Source organism: Amphichorda felina, assembly GCF_050947745.1.
Source record: "Amphichorda felina strain 45539 chromosome Unknown scaffold_4, whole genome shotgun sequence".
Classification (NCBI taxonomy): Eukaryota; Fungi; Ascomycota; class Sordariomycetes; order Hypocreales; family Bionectriaceae; genus Amphichorda; species Amphichorda felina.
In genome coordinates, this window is record NW_028145046.1 from 51,265 (window position 1) to 70,213 (window position 18,949).

An 18,949-nucleotide genomic window follows, 5' to 3' on the forward strand; every position below is an offset into this window, starting at 1 on the left:
TGACCATCCACCCAAGCTATTGGGTCCCCAACGCGGCCAACGCATTTCGTAGCTCCTGGACAGCCGTGGGTACGTCCTCAAAGTTGAGCGCAGAGATGGCCCACTTGGCATGTTTCTGAGCTCTCTCAAGGTCTTTGGCCATTGCCACCGGCGGCGGAGTACTCTGGACTGGAGCCGGAACTGGAGCTGGGGCGGGTACGGGGGCCGCCGGAGGAGTGAATACCGGAGCGGTGGGTTGTTGCGGGGGTACTGTTGGCGAAGGTGCGGCCCAGGTGGGCGGTGCCGACGGTTCTGTTGGTGTTGGCCCTGAGGGCGGTGGTGCGAACTGAGAGGGCAGTTTCGTGGGAATTTGGGGTGATGGCTGGGGAGGAATCTGAGAGGAGGCTGAAGGAGGGCCTTCCGAAGCCATACCCGGGATAGATGAAGGAACAGAAGGAGGCTCAATGGGGTGAGATGGTTGGACTGGAGGTGGGGGAGGAACCTGCGGGAAGTAGTCCTCCAGCTGTGGAGGCGGGCCTGGTAGAGGTTCACCACTGTCGGATATTTCCTGGACAGAGGCAGGCTGTGGTGTCACACCCGATGTGATTTGTTGTACATCGGGGTCGTTAGGGTCAAGCTGGTTTCCATCCTCGGTCTCCTTCTCATCTGGCTGATTTGGGTTCGATTCGTTGGGGTCCTTTCCTTCACGGAGGGCCTTGAGAATGCGCGCGGCATTCCACTTGGCAAACTTGATCTTCTGGGGAACCTCAGGTTCGGGTTCGCCCCATTCGTGAAGAAGGTCGAAGAAGGTGGCGGCAGCGTCGAACGTGTCGGCTGTTTGCCTGATACCTGTTAGTTGGCGTTTGGGGTATTGGGGTTCTTGGGGGTTACCCACCTCGTCACCTTGTTGGCGCGCATAGTACGCTCGGCGCGGTCAAAGGTCTGCTGGGCAAACTGCTCGACGTACGCCTTCGCGGCTTCATTGTCTACAATAGAATCGTCCGTGGCATGTTCAACCTTGGTGGCTTCGAGGCGATCGATGAGAGTCTTGGTATAAGCGAAGGCATCGTCACCTGTCGTGTGGAGGCTCTTGCCGACGATTTGATTGACGGCGCGGTATTCGCCTGGGGGAGGGCATGTGAGTCTCAAGGGAATGATGGGGGCGTTCGGGGATATGAGACGAACACCAGTAGGCAATCGCAGGCTTGATGGAGCGAAGCTGGTTGGCGCGGTTGATGAAGCGACTGACTTCGGGGATTTTGAGCGCGGCAGGTAGCGGATCTGCCATCTTGTTTCGAAAGACAACGAATGGATTACTGGAGCGGTTGATTATGTTTACTGTAGCGCCAAAATTGCAGGCTGGTCTTCGTATCGTAGCTTTATCGTGGTGTTCTGGATCGACGTAGGCAGGAGTGAGCGCAGATCAGAATGACGTTTCCTGTGGTTGGCAAGGAGGCAGTGCCACAGAGAATGCCCCTCTTCTACGTCCAGGCAGCTCGCGCCACGGGTGGTTCAACCGATGGGTGGCTCAAGCTTTGGCGGGTTTGGCGGGGGTCCTCGAAGCTCTGGGCCCTGCCATGGGCCGGGTTCCACCGTGGCCTCTTTTGAACAAGACACCCACACCCCATTGTCCAGCCGCCCGGCCAGATCATGACACTTGGCGAAAAAGTTGCCTATATAATGTCTATCTAATCACTCCTTCTACTACTCTATCGATTTTTCACCTTTTCACATTGCTCTCATTCTTTACCTCGCCTTGCATCACGATGCATCATCCCACGCTCGTGGCGGCTCTCACTGCCGCTTTCGCGGCGATCCCATCCGCCCAGGCTGGCATGTACACCAAGTCCTCGCCGGTGCTGCAGGTGGACGCCCGTAACTTTGACAGTCTCATCACCAAGTCCAACTATACTTCGGTACATTAGCCTCTGGAGCATCTCGAACCGAACCAACACGCTAACCAAGCCAGATTGTCGAGTTCTACGCGCCTTGGTGCGGGCACTGCCAGAACCTCAAGCCCGCCTACGAAAAGGCCGCCCGAAACCTCGAAGGCCTTGCCAAGGTAGCTGCTATCGACTGTGACGACGATGCCAACAAGCAGTTCTGCGGGGCTCAGGGTGTCCAGGGGTTTCCCACGCTGAAGACATTCCGTCCCGGCAAGAAGCCCGGGAAGCCAGTCGTGGAGGACTACCAAGGGCCTCGCACTGCCTCGGGAATCACCGACGAAGTCGTCAATAAAATCAACAATTATGTGACTAAGATTACGGATAAGGATATAGACGGCTTTGTGGCTAAGGAGGGACCCAAGGCCCTGCTTTTCACCGAGAAGGGAACCACGAGCGCGTTGTTGCGGAGCATTGCCATTGATTTCCTGGATATCATCAAGGTCGGACAGATTCGCAACAAGGAGAAGGCGGCCGTGGAGAAATTTGGCATTGAAAAGTTTCCTACGTTGGTTCTCATCCCCGCGGGTGCTGATGCGAAGCCTGTCGTCTACGACGGAGAGCTGAAGAAGAAGGCCATGGTCGAATTCTTGAAGCAGGCTGGCCAGCCTAACCCGGATCCTGCGCCGCCCAAGAGCAAGAGCGACAAGAAGAAGGAAAAGAAACCCGAGGAGGAAAAGCCTAAGGCCGCAGAGCCCAAATCTGAGGAGACTTCCGAGTCCTCTTCCACGACCTCCACTGCCGCCAAGACTGCCTCGACCTCGATTCCTATCAACTCAATCTCGTCATACGAGATGCTGCAGGAGAACTGTCTCCAGCCAAATGCCCATACCTGTCTTCTAGTCGTTGTGCCCTCTGAGGCCTCCGAGAAGGGAGAACAGGCTGTGAGCTCGCTTTCTAGGCTCAACGCTAAGTACATCCATGGCAAGAGGCACCTATTCCCTTTCTACTCCCTCCCCTCCCCTATTGCCTCCGAAGCGGGTCTCCGTGATGCGCTCGATCTCAGTGGCGAGGTTGAGCTGGTCGCAATCAACGTCCGACGGAGGTGGTGGAGACACTATGAAGGAGACTTCGGTCTGGCGAGCGTCGAGGCCTGGATTGATGCGATCCGTATGGGCGAGGGCGAGAAGAAGACCCTGGAGATACTTTTTGAACGGACAGGTGAGGAAACCTCGACCACCACGGTCTCCTCCAAGGAGACCAAGGCAACAGATTCGGAGCCAGAGGCCACGACTGAGGCTCTTAAAGAGAGCGGGGACGAAAAGATTGTGCATGAGGAGCTGTAAGTTGGCCCTATCGTTTCGATCATCTGTAAGCAAAGGAAGTTCTGTACCGGTAGGAGTAGCTTGTAGCGTACCATTTGAACTGATCGCTGTTTTGCACATGATACGTCCCAAAGCCGACTGTGACCAATGTGTTGGCGGGGACTATTTTCATTCATCCAGGTCCATGGCCATTGTGTCGCTTCGGCCTACAGCACCCTCACGGATCATCTTGACGCCCTTTTCCTTGATGACACGGTCTAGGAGCTGCTTGACCTGCTTGCAGCCGTCGACACCGACCACCAGCATACCCTCGAGACGGCTGACCTGAACGCGGCTCTCGCACACAAGGACAGCGACTCGATCGGTGGATCCGAGCGTAGCGACAGTCAGAAAAGGCAGCTCCTGCTCTTCTTGCGTGTTGAGGTCGAGCAGCGGGTCGGCGGAGTCGTCACCGGCAGAGTAGGAAGACGTCGAACCAGCGGTGCAGGCGGCAATGTAGTCGGACATGGGGATGCCGGCGTCGATTAGCGCGAGGGTAGCGGCGTTGAGGAGGGCGGCGAGGAGGGAGCCGTCGGAGGAGAGGACGTGCAGGGCGAGGGAGATGGTGGAGTGGGGGAAGAGATGGGTGTGGACGATGGAGGAGAAGGTCTTGGCGATGGTGATTTCAAGTTCCTGGATGCGCCTGTGGTTTGTGTCAGTAAACAGAATATCTGGGGATCCTTGTTCAAAGTCCTCTCACTTGTCGTTTCGGGCTCGCTTCTTGCGGTCGACGGAAGAGAAGCCAGCAATGACGATATTGACGTTGATGGACGCCGTGTCGCGCTGACCAGACCCGCCACCGCTCGTCTGGCCGCGCCGCTGGCCCTGCTGCTGCTCCGACGGGCCTGTTAGGACACACATGACCTTTGTGTGACCCATCTCGAGATACGAGGAGCCGTCGGCGGCGGCCTGGGTTCGGATCTGGGCATGCAGGCGGCGGAGCTCATTCCAGCGGCGCCCGTCGACGCGGAGGAGCGCCAATGAGTACGTTGATGTGTCGAGGGGCATGGTGTCGGTTGGATTCGAAGTAGGTGGAGCTTGACGCTGGTTGTTCCGGCGCTGAAGTTGACAATTGGATGCAAGCCCGATTGGAAATTTCTCGTGATGGTGGTGGGGTCGGCCAGTCCAAGATCTGGCAGCGTGGCTGGAGCTGGTAAATGTGGCTAGCGGAAGCGGTCAAGCCACGTGCTCGTAGGTATAGAAGGCATAACTTTCCAACTGTACGTACTCCGTACTCGTAATAATAATAATTCCTTTTCAGGACAGCCAAGATGTTCAACACTGGTATTTGATATGCCTGATTTGACATTCATATTATCTGTTTTGCTCCCCAACTTCTACTCGTATATTAATTACTGAGCTGGATCAAAATATGCCTTGTTTATTTGACCACCTTTTCCATGGTTAAACGACCACCTTTTTGTCATCAAAATTCCGGATTAACTACAACGTACCTTAAGTACGTACTTAGGTTGTGGTCAAAAATATTGTTCCATTAGATACGGATACATGCCCCGCTAACACCAAGTTGCAAGCAACCTACGTACGTACTTCGTACGTACCTACGATAACATTAACATCGATTAATTCAAACCTCGCAGGCCCCACCAACGGTAGGCTGTCGCAAAAATGTGACGCCGCTATTATACAGCCAGTACCGGGCCTTGTATTGTACGACACAGGCCTTGCAGTCAGAGGCAGAGCGTGATATTTGTAAAAGTGGTCATATAGTCAGAAAGCGTGGTCGTATAGTTAGAAAGGGTGGTCAGATAAAGAGGCATCAGAATACTAGGTAGACGTGTATGAAGTCGGGAGTACAGTGAACTTCTCATCTGGTTGACCAATGAGAGGCAATGAGAGGAAGTTTCTTCAAGCAAGTGGTTGTCGGCTTTGGAAGAACTGGCTCCTCACATCTCCGATCCCATGATCCACTAGTATCACCATCCCTCAACTCCGAGATTCCAGACCTCCCGAAACTCCGTGGTGTTAGTATCTCGCCCGCACCAGGCGCGGAGATATGGACAACCAGTGCCCATACCCGAGAGTTTGCCCCGGCGACACCATGAAATCATGACGAATCATTAGAAATCTCGGCATCTAGCTGCTTCCAAGTGGGTAGCATGCCGAGTATATATAACCTTAGTTTGCGGTCCCGAGTTGAGCTTTATCCTACACATCGCCGGAAACACTAGTCTTTCACAAGGCACCCTCGAGGAGTTTCTGTATCTGCCCTTGCAAGACCCCCACACTAGCGCCATGGCTCCTCTCCCCAAGACCTACAAGGCCGTTGTCCTCCCCAAGGTCAACTCGCCCTTCAAGCTCCAAGACGTTGAGCTTCGGCACCCGGGACCCGGGGAGGTCCTTGTCAAGGTCCGCGCATGCGGCGTCTGCTTCTCCGACGTTGCCTTTGCCGGCGGGGAGTTCGGAGACACCTTCCCCCGTGTCCCCGGCCATGAGATTGTCGGCGATGTGGTCGAGGTTGGCCCTGGTGTCACTCGCTTCTCTGGCGGAGAGCGCGTCGGCGGGCCCTGGCATGGTGGCCATGATGGCCAGTGCCGTCAGTGCTCGCGCGGCCAGTTCCAGATGTGCGACAACGGCGCCGTCAATGGTGTGAGCCGCGATGGCGGTTTCGGCGAGTACACCCTCCTCCGCTCCGAGGCCGTCGTTCGCGTCCCCGAAGACATGGACCCGGCCGAGGTGGCTCCTCTGCTGTGCGCCGGTGTCACCACCTTCAACGGCATCCGCAAGATGCAGGTCGAGCAGGGCAACCTCGTCGCCGTCCAGGGCCTCGGTGGCCTGGGTCATTTGGCTGTCCAGTTCGCCCGCCATATGGGATACGAAGTTGCCGTCCTGTCTTCTGGCGACGAGAAGGCTGCCTTTGCCAAGGAACTCGGGGCTCACCACTACATCAACACCAAGACCACCGAAGCAGCCGAAGCGCTCAAGAAGCTCGGCGGTGCTGCCATTATTGTCCAGACTGCCCCCAACCCCAAGGGCGTCAGTGGCCTGGTGCCTGGTCTAGCACCCGGCGGCAAGCTGCTCTGCCTTGCACCCGTGGGCCCCGTCGAGATCGACACGGTCTCGCTGATCATTAACGGATCCTCGGTTCATGGATGGCCCAGCGGCCACGCGCTGGACAGTGAGGAGGCCATTCGCTTTGCCAGGAATCACGGTGTCAAGTGCCTCATCGAGAAGTACCCTCTTGCCGATGTGCAGAAGGCTGTGGACGACCTCATCGCGGGCAAGCCCCGCTTCCGGAACGTACTGGTGATGGATTAAATGTTGGACCAGTCAGTGCGAAGTAGTTGGTCAGGTGTTAATATTGGGCTATATGGTACCGATCAAGGAAGGATAGCTGGTGTTATTTATATGTGTCGATGTTTGAATAGTTCTGCTGTATCCATAATCCCAGGATGTGATTTTACTAGCAAAAGTGAGCGATGGTCATCAAAATAAAAAAGTTCAAATCATTACACAGACCGACATCTGATTGGAAGGATGAGTAACTCGGCAAGAAGAATTCAATCATTATACAGCCTGTTTATTATTCTAAGGCACATCTATGGCTTCCAACCGCCGGTCCTCTCACGGAACAGACCCTCGGGGTCGAGCTCCATGGCCAGGTCATGGGCCATTTCCGCATCCTCGGGATGCAGCCTGCCAAAGTAGTCCTGGGGGTAGAATGCGTCGTTCATGAACAAAGGAAGGTAGACATTGGCGGGCAGAGATCCGTCCTTCTGCCAGGCGACGATTCTCTCGCGCACGCCCTCGTAGATATCCCGGAGAGCCCTGTCAATCCTCTCGTAGTCGTGCTTGACGGAGAAGCTGAAGTTGAGCTCGATGATGATGCGGTCGACGTCGTCATCAAAGGCCATCAGGTCACCGCCCTTCTGCTTGGCAACCTCGGCGATGCGGCGCGGAAACGGCTGGTAGGCGATGGAGGCAACGACGCCAAAGACATCAGCGACCTCAGAGGTGACATTGCGCCAGTGCTCGTGGATGGTGGGCAACATGGAGACGGCAATGTCGGAAGACGCGTCGGGCATGGGGATGGTTTCGGTGCCAATCACGTAGGCCTGGCCCTTGAGGACGGCCCAGTTGTTGCCGCTGACAAGGTTGTACATGGAGCGCTTCTTACGATTGTCGATGAGATGGGGCACATCGGTGAAGTTCTTGAAGATGTGCGCGGGGGGATTGGGGCCGTTGTAGAACATGAAGATGAACCAGCCGTCGACCAGACCACCACCGGCGCGCTCCTGGGTCGGGATCACAGCAGCCCTGTCGTCGTCGTTGTATTTGACAAAGTCCTGGACGGCCTTGAGCAGCTTGGGCGTGTTCTTCTTGGAGTGGGCAAAGTACATGACGCCACCATAGACGTCGCCCTGCTGGTAGGCCTGGACGGTAAAGGAGGTAACAATGCCAAAGTTGTTGCCGCCACCCTTGAGAGCCCGGAACAGGTCGGGGTTCTTGGTCTCGGAGGCAGTGATGACGGTGCCGTTGGCGACGACCAGCTCAAATTCGAGAACAGAGTTGGCAGCCCATCCGTACTGCTGGGACATGAAGGACAGCCCACCTCCGAGCATGTATCCGCCGACACCGACATTGCCAATACGGCCACCTACGACGGACCAGCCGGATCCGTCAAGGGACTTGGCCAGATCATCCCAGCGAAGGCCAGGGCCGAAGCGAACGACACCGGTTTCGGGGTTGAGGATGACGTGGTCCAGCTGCTCGGTGGAAATCAGGGGGCCGTTGGCAACACTGGAGAAGTAGTTATTGGGGTTGTGACCACCGGACTTGACGGCGAAGGGCTCGTCAGTGGAGGCGCTGAAGTTGGCCCCCAGGACACCGAGGATGACCGACACATCACGGGGCGAGGTCGGGTAGACGATGCAGGAGGGCTTCAGGGTGGCGCAGGTCGAGGACCAGTACTCGTTCGAGGTGGTGGTATAGGAGGGGTGGAAGCGGTAGACGACGTCGACACTGGGGGCCACGGCCTCGATGGTGGAGCAGGTATCGACGGCGGCGATGCTGCTCACCAGAGACAGCCCAACCGCGAGCGACTTGACGATGCGGGACATGATGAGTTCTTACCGACGAGATCGGTTCGGTGCAAGTCCTTGGACGGCCATCATGCTGGGCTCGCGGTGGACTTACACTGACCTATATGTATGTGTGTATCCATCCTCTGGCTTCACCCTTCTGTACGGCCTCCACCCGGATACACCAGACCCGTCCCACGGTCCCTTGCTGTACAATCATGAGTACATACGAGATCATGTAGCCGAAGTGGTTTCCAAAAAAGCACGCTACGGATACCCAGGGAGGAAATTGGATCATTTGGACGGTCAGGCGAGCCGTGACTTGAACGGATACGACCCCGGTCGAACCATGACAGCCCCGTTCAGCCCCGTTCAGCCCCACCCCCGGCATTTGCGTAGCCTGTTGTTTTCGTTAATACCAAGGTCCCTTGCATCCCGAGGCCCCGAGGCACTGAGGAGTCACGACGGCTGTCCAGGGCCTCGAGGCTGGACGAGTCGGATACGGGGATCCATACTGCACCGGATACATCCCCCGATCCACACGGACACGCGTGTCAGGTGGAGCGAGAAGCAGAACAAGTCACCATTGCGTTCCCCCCTCGCGGAGTCGTCGCCGTTGAACAAGCACTGCCAGATCCCCGATGGCACCACTTGGGCACCAAGATGGAGCGGGGCCCGCGGAAGCCATCTTCTCTAGGCTCTAGCGCTCGCAAGCAATGCCCTCCTTTTTATCTTTGACAGCTCGTCATTCAGGACGAGTGGAGATCAGAATGGGGGGAAATCCCGCCCAATTGCCGTTCCTGTGAGGGGGGGGGATACGGATATGGAAGATCAGTAATATGCCTGGCCAGTACCGGTTAGAATGGCCAGGAATCAAGGCCTACTTCTCCATTAATGAGGAAGGCAGCCGCCCAGTGATTGGTTGGAGCATCAGCAACAATGCATGGCAGAGACCAGGGGAGGGTGTTGAGAAAGCGCCAAGGCTCATCCCACGCTTGGATTGCCCAGTTCATCCATCCCCAACCCAGCGGACATTTGCGGCTGTGGCCGACATGACAGCACTAGTACGGTACTCCGTATACGCACCTCCTACACAGTACCATGTACATGGGCATTTCGAAAGCAGCGTCGGGAGATGCACCGCGTGGGGGGGACAAGCCAAAAGGAATGATGACTGCCAAGATCTATGCAGCAAGTAATAGGATATGCATCAACAGATCAACCATCACACATTCATCAATCTTCGGAGCGCCCAACCCGCTGAAAAGGGGAGGCGGTGGGACACTGAAATGGCACGCGACTTGTTGGTGAAATTGGGTGCAGGAACCCGAGTCGCCGATCACTGGTCAGGGAACCACAAGTCCCATCCATGCTCGCTCCTTCGAGGTTGTCCAATGTTCATCGGCAGTTTGTCGCCCTCCGAGATGCCGTACGTACGGTGTGTCCCGTAATACTACGCAGGAATGCAATAGGGCCGCCGTGCTTGGATGGCCGTACGAGGACTCGTACGACGTCGTCCACACCGCGCTCGGCTTGCCTGCTGCGCCGTATGCATACATGATATGCAGCGGAGCAGATCAAAGACACACATACACATCTACATAATCGTACACTCTGGTAGGTGGTATACACACGTGTAGATGTGCCCATCTGGCCGGAAACCTCCTAGTCGCGCGCGGGGTGATACTACCTACCTTGGGGCAGTAGAAGGATATGGAGTACAGAGTAATACGTATTACTTGCAAGCCCGTCAGTCCATCAGTGCCAGAGCACAAATTGTTCTGGCGGTCATACAGAAAGTATTCCGGATACGAATGCTTCATCACACTGCCTTGGCGAGCTGCCATGTACGGTCTTGTGTTTTTATTACTTGACCAATGGCGTTGGGCACCGTCCTCCTCGGCTTGGTGTATCCGTAGCCGTCCATGCATCGCCGTGACCGCCGTTGTGCTCCGCGCTGGCCTAATTGGTAGGTATTATGGTTGGTTCCCCGCAGCACTATGTACTACATAGTACATACAAGATCTTCACCACACAGCAATTGACGGGTCCGAGGCTGCCGCTCGTGCCGGAGCCGAAGCAGCTTCCTTTGCCTTCCTTTGCCTTGTTGGTTGCGACCTTGCGACCCTAGCGGCGCTTGCGACCTCGTGCCTCCGTGTTCCGCTGGCCGTATGCAGATATTAACGGTGATCGCATCTTCAGCCCCAGCTAAATCGATTTGAATGAGCCTCTTGCCATACGTCATACTCGCAAATAATTCAATTTGGTTCCCTTCGCCCGAGTACCTATCCCTTTTCCAGAGAGTTGCTCGACTGTAATGTGACCATGGACCCGAAGAGTTGCGACTCGCAGACGGCATTGATATTCCTCGAATAAGACAACTGAGCCAATTGTGAACGAATCAGTTCGTCGTCAGGGCCTTGTCAAGGTGCCACCAGAGTAAAGATCACAAGGACATCTAGACTCTGAGTCAGGAACGCCCGCACCCTTGGCAGCCTCATCCCCGTGGCCAGGGAAACAAGATGCGCCAAGGCGCATACGGCCCATAACCCGTGCTTTCTTTTTAATATCAATGAACAGTGTTTGCCGCTGGGATGTTCAATTGTATAATTGTACATCACACGATACTACTACCGCTGTTATCAGGCACATGACTGGGACATCAGTAGTACATGTACTTGGCCATCCAACCCACATGGCCAACACGAATCATCCTCAAAGATTCCCCCCTTGCATCCGGGGAGCTCCAACCCGATCGGTACGGCCCGGTGCTGCCGGAAGTCAAACGAGACGTTGCATTCTGCGAGGGGGGTATTCCCGCCAGCACATACCATGTACACTTGAAGGACTCCTACGAACAATCTGTGCCTCGTGATATAAATTCACAACAGGTGGAGGCGTAGCGCCTCCACGTCCCAGCAAGTCGTGGCTGCGTGAGACGATTCGGTAGCCGCCTTAGTGACCAGCATATTATCCTCAATACTTAGTAGTACCTACTGTATGTATTCGCAAGAGTACGGATACTTCTCACCCTCAACCCGTCCGTTGGTTGCATCGCAAATCCATTGGCCCCCGACCCATAGTTTCCAAGCCAGCTGATAAGAGATGCCAAGAACTCAATAGTCGCCTATCCCAGTCATCTCACAATCTCCTTTCCCGTCCCAACGCACTTACAGGAGCCCTGGTTCAGTAATCAGTCTAGCTGGAAGTATGGCTCCACGGGGGCCACAGGGTGCACTCTGTCGATATGAACTTTCACTGTGCTATCAGAATCCCAAGGACAGTAAGTTCTCCTCGACTCGTTATTTCCTATCCCGTAGTCAAACGGCGTGGGGTCTACGGATGGGCCGGCAATGCCCAGCATCATCCCGAATGTGGGTCCTCCGGCCCCGGCACTTGTCAAACCTCGGCACCACCTCAAGAGTTTCCCGGGCGCCTAGCCAGACGTGGAATCAAAGGAGATAACATCAACATGGTGAATTAAATATTAAGTTTTCCCGCATCGCTAAATAAGACTTAACCGAGAGATATCTATAGGGTATACATCAACGTTCATATGGGTATTATAATATTAGTCGCGGCTGCAAAAAGGGCGCCTCGTCGACACGCACAACCACACGCCCCGACTCGTCCAGCCTCGCGCCCTTGTCGGATATGGGCGTCGACTTGCGCGTGTGCGCCACCTCCTGCCTGCTCACGCGAGCGTCGTCTTCGGGGATCCACAGGATGGGCTTGGGCATCCAGACCTCGGGCGGGAAGTAGGTCGCGCGCGGGTCGTTCTCGTACGTGGGCGGCTCGTCGGGCAGCGTCATCAGGTGCTTGCGGATGGCGATGAAGTCGTCGTGGATGTGCGGGTTGAGCCATCTGGTGAAGAAGTTGGGCTTCGCGTCCGGGTCTGGGTCGCGCAGCCGCAGCTCCGTGGGGAGGTCGAGGCTGAGGGACTGGACCTGCTTCTTGGTGGCCTTCTTGAGCCATGTGCCAAGGACGGAGCCGACCGTGGAGCGGACGGTGCTGGCGCCCTCGAGGGCCCTGGTACCAGTCTGCTCGTGCGTGACTTCGTCATCGCTGCCCGGCCCGAGGTCGTCATCCTCGTCGCCAAAGGCCTGCTCCTCGTCGTAGTAGCTGTTGGCCGCCCCGTTCGCCGCGGCGTCGGGGTCATTCTCCCGTGCCCTCGCTGCCTCTGCCGCCAGCCTCTCCTCCTCCTGGATCTCCTCCTCGAGCTTAAGCGTCTGCGGCAGATTGTGCAGCAGCGGGAAGATGGCCTGGACGAGGGAGAAGTGGACCAGCGCCGTGACGACGAACAGCAGGATCATGAGGACGGCCGGGCCGGTAGCCTCGTTGACGAAGAAGAGACCGATGAGGCAGAACTCAGCGAGGTACATGCCCACGGTGAGATGCATGAGGGCCCGCGGGTAGAAGAGCCCCTTGGTGTCTAGGTCGGGCTGGATTACAAAGATGAGGTTGTATCTCCAGATGATGTGCGTGAACGACATGCCCAGGGCGGCAAAGATGAGGATCACGGGCGCAATGACGGCGTACGCGAGAGCAATGACGCCCAGGTTCTCAAAGACGGGAAAGTCTCTCCCCCAGTGGGCAGGGCGCATAGTGTGCCACAGGCGGTAGCGCGTGCGAGGCATCTGGGCAATGTAGCCGAGGAGGCCCTGTCGGAGCAGCTCAAAGGGCTGCAGGACGGCGGTGGCGGCATTTGCCAGGCACTGGATGAGGATGTAAGAGATGTAGAAGTTGGACGCCTTTGGGAGGTTCTCGGCGAGCACGTCCTTGGCGATCATGGGGTTCCCTAGGATCTTGAAGACGACCGAGGAAGCGGCCGAGGTGAGGGTCGTGATCAGGAACACCTGGACGACCTGGAAGGCGAAGTAGGCTGTCTGGGTAAAGAGCTCGACCATGTTAAGGGACGGCACACCGGCGAAGCGGGCGCATCCTGGGGTCACGTTAGCATTTCGGTGTGGCCAGGTAGCATGGGACCGGGGGTTGGATGATACGTACGCCGTAGAAAGATAGGCACCAGGGCCATGAACATGGACAGAGCAACAGGAGGCACGAAGCCGCTTAGGAATCCCAGGATGGGCTTGGGCAGCTTTGTCACCCACCTGAGGAAGGGGAAAATGTCGGCCATCTCGGAGACGTTGGAGATCATACCGACAATCAACGACGGGATGGACCAAAAGATGATGGCCGCCACGATGAGGCCGAGCATGGCAAATCTGCGGATGATGCGCTCCCACCACTTCATCCTCAGGACATCCCAGACCACCTCGTCAGGGCATACGCCCAGCAGTCGCGGTGCCATGTGCAGAGGCAGATGGTGGGCGACGACTTGGTGAGCAGCCTGGGCGGCCTCCTGGGTGTCGAACTCGACAAAGGCGGCAGACAGCGTGTTGGACGTCTTGCAGTGGGGGCTCCTGAGGCGCTTCCGGATCTGCGCAATGCTCTTGTTGAGCTCCAGCAGACGCCGGCGTGTCCACCGGATGGTGTCGATACGGCGCCCATAGTTCGCGATGGGCCTGTGGTAGGGACGGGCCTCGGCGGGAAGATACTGGGCCGCTACGGATCCACGCACATCCGGGAGGTCGACATTGAGGCCGTAAGGATGCGTGTATCTCAACTCGTCGGACGAGGCCGAGCGCGCGTCGTCGTCCCTTTCGTTTCCCCCCACAACCTCCAAGGTGCTGGCCGTTGACCTGGGAGAATCAGAACCACGCGAGCGCCCCGGCTCTGAATCAAGACGATCGCCACGGTCATCATTAAGCTCCGTCTGCGTGGTTGGAACCGAGTCGGTACGCCCATTACCTTCCTCTGTCTTTTCCACCTGTGTTTGCGACGCAGTCCAGCCGCCGCTCGCCGAGTCCTGACCTCTCGCTTGCGCCTTCTTCAGCTGCTTCCGCCGCACGGCGTTTGCGTTCCTGATGAGCTCAATCTCGGCCTTTTCCAGGCGCAGCGCCGTCTGCTCCCGCTCCTTGACCAGGTTGGCGAGGTGCTTCGAGGTCCGCGGGAGCCAGATGCGCTTGACCGAGTCACCGTAGAGCTTGCGGATGCGCGCTTCATCGAGGTAGCGCCGGGGGACGCTGGTGAAGAGGACGGTGCGGGAGGACAGGCGCTGCGAGTAGTAAGGTGAGGACAGGTACGCCTGGCGCATGTTTACATAGTAGATGGATTCGCGGGCTATAGTAAAGAGGACGAAGCCTGTTGTCCCAGCTAGTTAGCCTCCGACGGCGAGGAGTAGAGAGCCACGACTCCAAGGATGAGAAAGAAAAAAACTCACCAAATAGCACCCACGCCACAGCAACGTTGGCGAATAACCTGTCATGGTCGAGGATGTTGCCCATAGTCAGGGCCTCGAGCTCAGTGTTGCCCTTGCCACCGGTGAGGTGTAGGGGGAAGAGAATGGGCCATGTGATGAGGCATCCGACAAAGCAAATGTTGCGCAGGACCTTGATGAAGCGCAGGAAGAAGAAGCCGTCGAGGGAGCCATGGTTCAGCACCACGGTATCGGGAATGCGAAAAAAGGGCACGACCCAGTTGAACCAGCCGTCGGGCAACTCAGGTGTGGGCGCTCTGAGGTCGAGTTAATCGGACATTGCGCTTCCATGTTACTACTGGTGGCATCAACACTTACTCGGGGGCTTGCAGGGCCGGGATGGTGCGTGGGGCGTAGACCCGATGGCAGCGACGGCGTGCAATGAAGAAGATGATGAGGCAGACGGCGACATAGACGACGATGGGGATGAAGGTCGAGCCCAGCTTGGACAGAGAGGCGCTTTTGTTGCCATTGGAGCTGATGGTGCCACCGCCTTCTGAATCATTGCGTGAAGCACCGACTCTGGGGTCATCATCCTGGTTCTAGTCGGGGGGGTCAGTGAACGTCACCACGCAGGCAGGAGGGAGAGAGGCTCTTGTGTCCACTCCCCCAGGAAGACGCACCATCAATTTGTCGAGAAAGTCCTGGAAGCCCCGGGCTTCGAGTGGAGCGGCGGACGCCATAGCAGCAGCCATTAGGCCGTTAGTGACCCTCGCGATCGAGCTTAAACTCGTTCAGCAGCTACTCGTAGAAGGCCCGTGTTGGGCGGCGGGAGAGACGTTGAGGCGCCAGCTGAACTGAGAATGCGTGTGGGACGGGACAGAGACTCGGGACAGAGACTCGGGACAGAGACTCGGGAGAGACCAGAGGCCAAAATCAACAAGGCGTTGGTGGTGTTGGCTTCGCCAGCACGGATGGAGGCAACTTCCCACTCATGTCGACACACGAGTACAGAGTCGTCGTGAGCTGGCAGCATCTGCAAGGAGCAAGACACGCAGACGGTAGACCGCGAGCGCCAACCCGCGCCGGAGAGAAAAAGCACTTTTCGTTGCGCCAGTGACCAGCCTCTCGCTGATGAGGCTCCACCGCCGTCCAACGACGACTTTTCAGCTGGGCACAGCTCATGGCGCTTTGCTTTTTTCAGATCTCCCGGCCCCGCCCATGCACGAGGTGCCGACTGTTCATGGACTCATGGACTCATGGACTGGTCGAATCGGGAGGGGAACCTGCGACTCCGGGACACGCGGTGGCGCATCATCTCATAAATTAAGGCGACCATGATCCATGATTCATGCCAGCCATTGCTTGCTGCCGATGCAGAGATCTTAAGATTTAAGAACAGCATTGGGCCTCCTTGGTCAGGGCGTCGGGCCGCGGGATCACCTTAGCTTCAGGGGTCCCCAACAGCGAATTAGGTTAGGATTGCCAAGTCGATCGGATGGTGGAGACGAACCCACCACATTAGTCTGGCTTCAGGGCTTGCTTCCCCAAGATCTTTGGATCTACGGATAGTACGGAGTACGGAGTAATAGTATCATTATAACATTCCATTGCCCATACAGTTATTGTTCAGCACCTGTACACATACGAGTATGAGTACATGTTAGTTGTCAGCCAAGGGCACTCGGCACTTGACCTCATGTTATACGACTGGCTTACCAGTATTATTCCTCTTTAGGGGTTGGAATCAATCGCCAATCACCAGGTATTGGAGCCCGGCAATCAAAGTAATATTCAAATTCCCCAAAATAATTAGAGGCGAAGAGGAGCGACACCAGTCCAATATTTAGCTTTATGACATCTTTGATATCGCCCTTCTAAAGCTGTCAAATACATTATTGATTGCCTGTGGCTTCCATTGATGGATACCCGGCGTGGTGCAGTTCATGTTGTCTGGTTTAGGGTAGGTACTATTGGTACCAGTGTCGTATCGCGCGTATATCGACAGAACGACAACCGTGCGGATACCTCCCCTGGAAGATTTCGTCTCCATAAGAGATCGGTGACGACTCTTACAAGTTACTAGGTCTGCCCGGTCTTTGACTGGACCACCTTTGCACGGCGACAAATGTCAGGATTTTAAGTCCGCAAATGTCGTAATCTCCGGGCTCTCTGTCTCTCGCGGAGTTGCGGAGCGCGGGGGTAAATGCTAGTAAGAGCTGCGCTATCCGTGTGAAGTAACACCTCACAGTCTCACTGTTCTTAATACTCAAAACTCGGGGGGGATGATCATAAAGACTCATATTATGCCAAGCGAGGCTTACCAGATTGGGAGCAATGAGTACACATACTAGGCGATTCTGACAAAAGGACGCCCGAAACTCCGATGGTCAACGACCCTGGGCGCCATGGTCCAGTTCAGTCATAAAAGGGCGGGTTCTGTTTCTGTTTCTATTGTACTCGTAGGATGGTAGCTAAGTTGGGCTAGACGGCAATAGCAACAACACAGCCTCCAGAACTTGGGCCGGAAGTCATGACGGGCGAACGACAATGACGAGAAGCGGATGATAGAGTCGACTCATACTCCGTAGAGCGGGGGAGTCAATTGGAAGACGAGTTGACGACATCAATTGCGCCACTCGACGCGATGGTCGTGCCTGCCCCCGAAGAACCAACAGCATGGTCAAGCCACGGTGGAGGGGAAACTGCGCCCCAAGACAACATGAAGGCTTGTTTCCCCTCCTCGCCAGCCTCAGAAGTCTCAGCATCTTACCCGTGTCCACTTGTTCAGCCTTGTTTAACGGCATGCAGATGGGCTTAGACATCCTCAGACATCACCATGGCCCCGGCGGCCATCCACCACGACGTCCAACCGCCCACGGCCTGGTCAGCGGCATCATTTGGGCCATGGCCAGCAACTGCAGTACGAGCATCGCTTTCTGCTCCTCTTTTGGCCTCTCCGTGACGGCCATCTAGTGCCTGCTCAGAGTCGCCCAACTCATCGCTGGAATGTTAACCAGGCGCACCTGACGTACCGTTATCTTTGTTTAAAATTGTCGACTTGGCGGACCGTCCGTTCGGGCGCGTCTTTGGCCATAGTTTTGTCCCGGCCGCGTCGCGAGCCTGGGCCGTTCGGTGACTTCGGTCGCATCCAACACTGTCTCGCCCCGTCCCCCAGCGGCAGTCGTTGACTCGCATTGGTACCAACGGAATATCGTTTGGGGGCCCGGCCGCTTTGACACTCGCGGTGGCAACTGCAGCGGTCGGAAGAGTCCATCAGGAATGAGCCTTGGCCTTTGAGGGACCCCGTATTACCGGAGCAACACCCTGGAGCGTCCTTCCGAGCTGCGCGACGATGATGACGACGACGACGACGACGACGACGACGACGATGATTGTGAGAAACCTCACGGCTCACTCATCAGCACGAGGAAATCTCAATTTCCATTACGTGCTGAGCCGAGTCTGGCCATTTGTTCCCCGTGGGGAAGATGCTGCGCTCAGACCTTGTTGGAGTAATAGTATTACCTACTGAACGTGGTGCCAAGGCTCGCCTCACGCGCTCGGCACGGGTTCCCTCACTCCTCGTCACATGCTCGAATAATGCTGCCACATTCAACAGGAGACCTCGCACCGTACAGGATCCTATACCCGTACAGCAATGAATCGAATGCTGGGCGGCAAAGTGGCCAGACAACGAACCGGCGTCCGGAAAGACGCGGCTTCATGGCTGACGGGGATTGGCAGGTTGGCACCACCTCCTAAATACGGCCCATCAGCTGGACAGACTGGGTTAATCTATCAAACAAGGTTACAATCTGGAACCGATTGGGGGAGGTGATGCAAAATCCGGAAGGGTAAACCCAGCCAATTGGTGAAGCTCCAGAGGACTGGCTACGGCCACGAGGCAAGGTCCCGGGTTGATGGCATGCCGCACGCTTCCTGCTTGTGCCGTTCGATACTAAAGTACGTACTATTGGGTTGCAGGTTGGGGGGCCGCGTTGGGGGGCTGATCGCTACAAGTAAAACAGCCATTTGGCCAACCAGTCAACGACTCAACACGGTTGCATCCGCGGACAAATCATCGGTGCCTCTTGGTCGTTCCGCGCGCGCAGCTGATAACGAGGTTGACAATGGCGTTGGTCGTTGGTCGGGCTGACTTTGATCAAAGTCGTGAACCAAGGTGCACAGAGCGGCAGAGGTGGTCCCCCAAAAGTGCCCTGCTCCCTCTCTCTCTTCCCCAAAGGTCTGGTCACTCTGGTGAACTATACGTGCCAAGAGGTGCAAAGGTTCCTGTGCAGCGTTGAGGGCGCTCGAGAGCCGGCTGGGCGCTGCAGTATGGCCATGGCATGCTCTGCAATTGGCATTTCGGCTGCTGTGGCGTTTCGAAACAACAAAATGCCACTGACCAGCGACAACCAA

At 56.4% G+C, this 18,949-nt stretch overlaps 6 protein-coding genes across 6 annotated transcripts; 2 read left to right on the forward strand and 4 right to left on the reverse strand.

The window, feature by feature from the left end:
• Window positions 1-16: 16 nt before the first annotated feature.
• Window positions 17-1,267, reverse strand: ACO1O0_003771 (Vta1 like-domain-containing protein; the record flags this gene model as incomplete). The annotated part of the gene is made up of 3 exons (XM_083193214.1): window positions 17-821; window positions 875-1,103; window positions 1,165-1,267. The coding sequence occupies 3 exons, from the start codon at window positions 1,265-1,267 to the stop codon at window positions 17-19; spliced, it is 1,137 nt and encodes a 378-aa protein (XP_083050162.1).
• Window positions 1,268-1,745: 478 nt separating this feature from the next.
• On the forward strand, window positions 1,746-3,208 carry ACO1O0_003772 (uncharacterized protein; the record flags this gene model as incomplete). The annotated part of the gene is made up of 2 exons (XM_083193215.1): window positions 1,746-1,895; window positions 1,949-3,208. 2 exons carry the CDS (start codon window positions 1,746-1,748, stop codon window positions 3,206-3,208), a joined length of 1,410 nt encoding a protein of 469 aa, XP_083050163.1.
• Window positions 3,209-3,355: 147 nt separating this feature from the next.
• SKI6 (exosome non-catalytic core subunit SKI6) lies at window positions 3,356-4,234 on the reverse strand (the record flags this gene model as incomplete). Its single annotated transcript, XM_083193216.1, has 2 exons — window positions 3,356-3,869; window positions 3,927-4,234. 2 exons carry the CDS (start codon window positions 4,232-4,234, stop codon window positions 3,356-3,358), a joined length of 822 nt encoding a protein of 273 aa, XP_083050164.1.
• Window positions 4,235-5,482: 1,248 nt separating this feature from the next.
• ACO1O0_003774 (chaperonin 10-like protein) lies at window positions 5,483-6,505 on the forward strand (the record flags this gene model as incomplete). The annotated part of the gene is made up of 1 exon (XM_083193217.1): window positions 5,483-6,505. The coding sequence occupies one exon, from the start codon at window positions 5,483-5,485 to the stop codon at window positions 6,503-6,505; it is 1,023 nt and encodes a 340-aa protein (XP_083050165.1).
• Window positions 6,506-6,786: 281 nt separating this feature from the next.
• DHCR24 (FAD-binding oxidoreductase) lies at window positions 6,787-8,307 on the reverse strand (the record flags this gene model as incomplete). The annotated part of the gene is made up of 1 exon (XM_083193218.1): window positions 6,787-8,307. The coding sequence occupies one exon, from the start codon at window positions 8,305-8,307 to the stop codon at window positions 6,787-6,789; it is 1,521 nt and encodes a 506-aa protein (XP_083050166.1).
• A 3,524-nt stretch (window positions 8,308-11,831) lies between these two features.
• ACO1O0_003776 (uncharacterized protein) lies at window positions 11,832-15,282 on the reverse strand (the record flags this gene model as incomplete). Its single annotated transcript, XM_083193219.1, has 5 exons — window positions 11,832-13,210; window positions 13,276-14,451; window positions 14,552-14,844; window positions 14,906-15,129; window positions 15,211-15,282. The coding sequence occupies 5 exons, from the start codon at window positions 15,280-15,282 to the stop codon at window positions 11,832-11,834; spliced, it is 3,144 nt and encodes a 1,047-aa protein (XP_083050167.1).
• Between the last annotated feature and the right edge of the window lie 3,667 nt (window positions 15,283-18,949).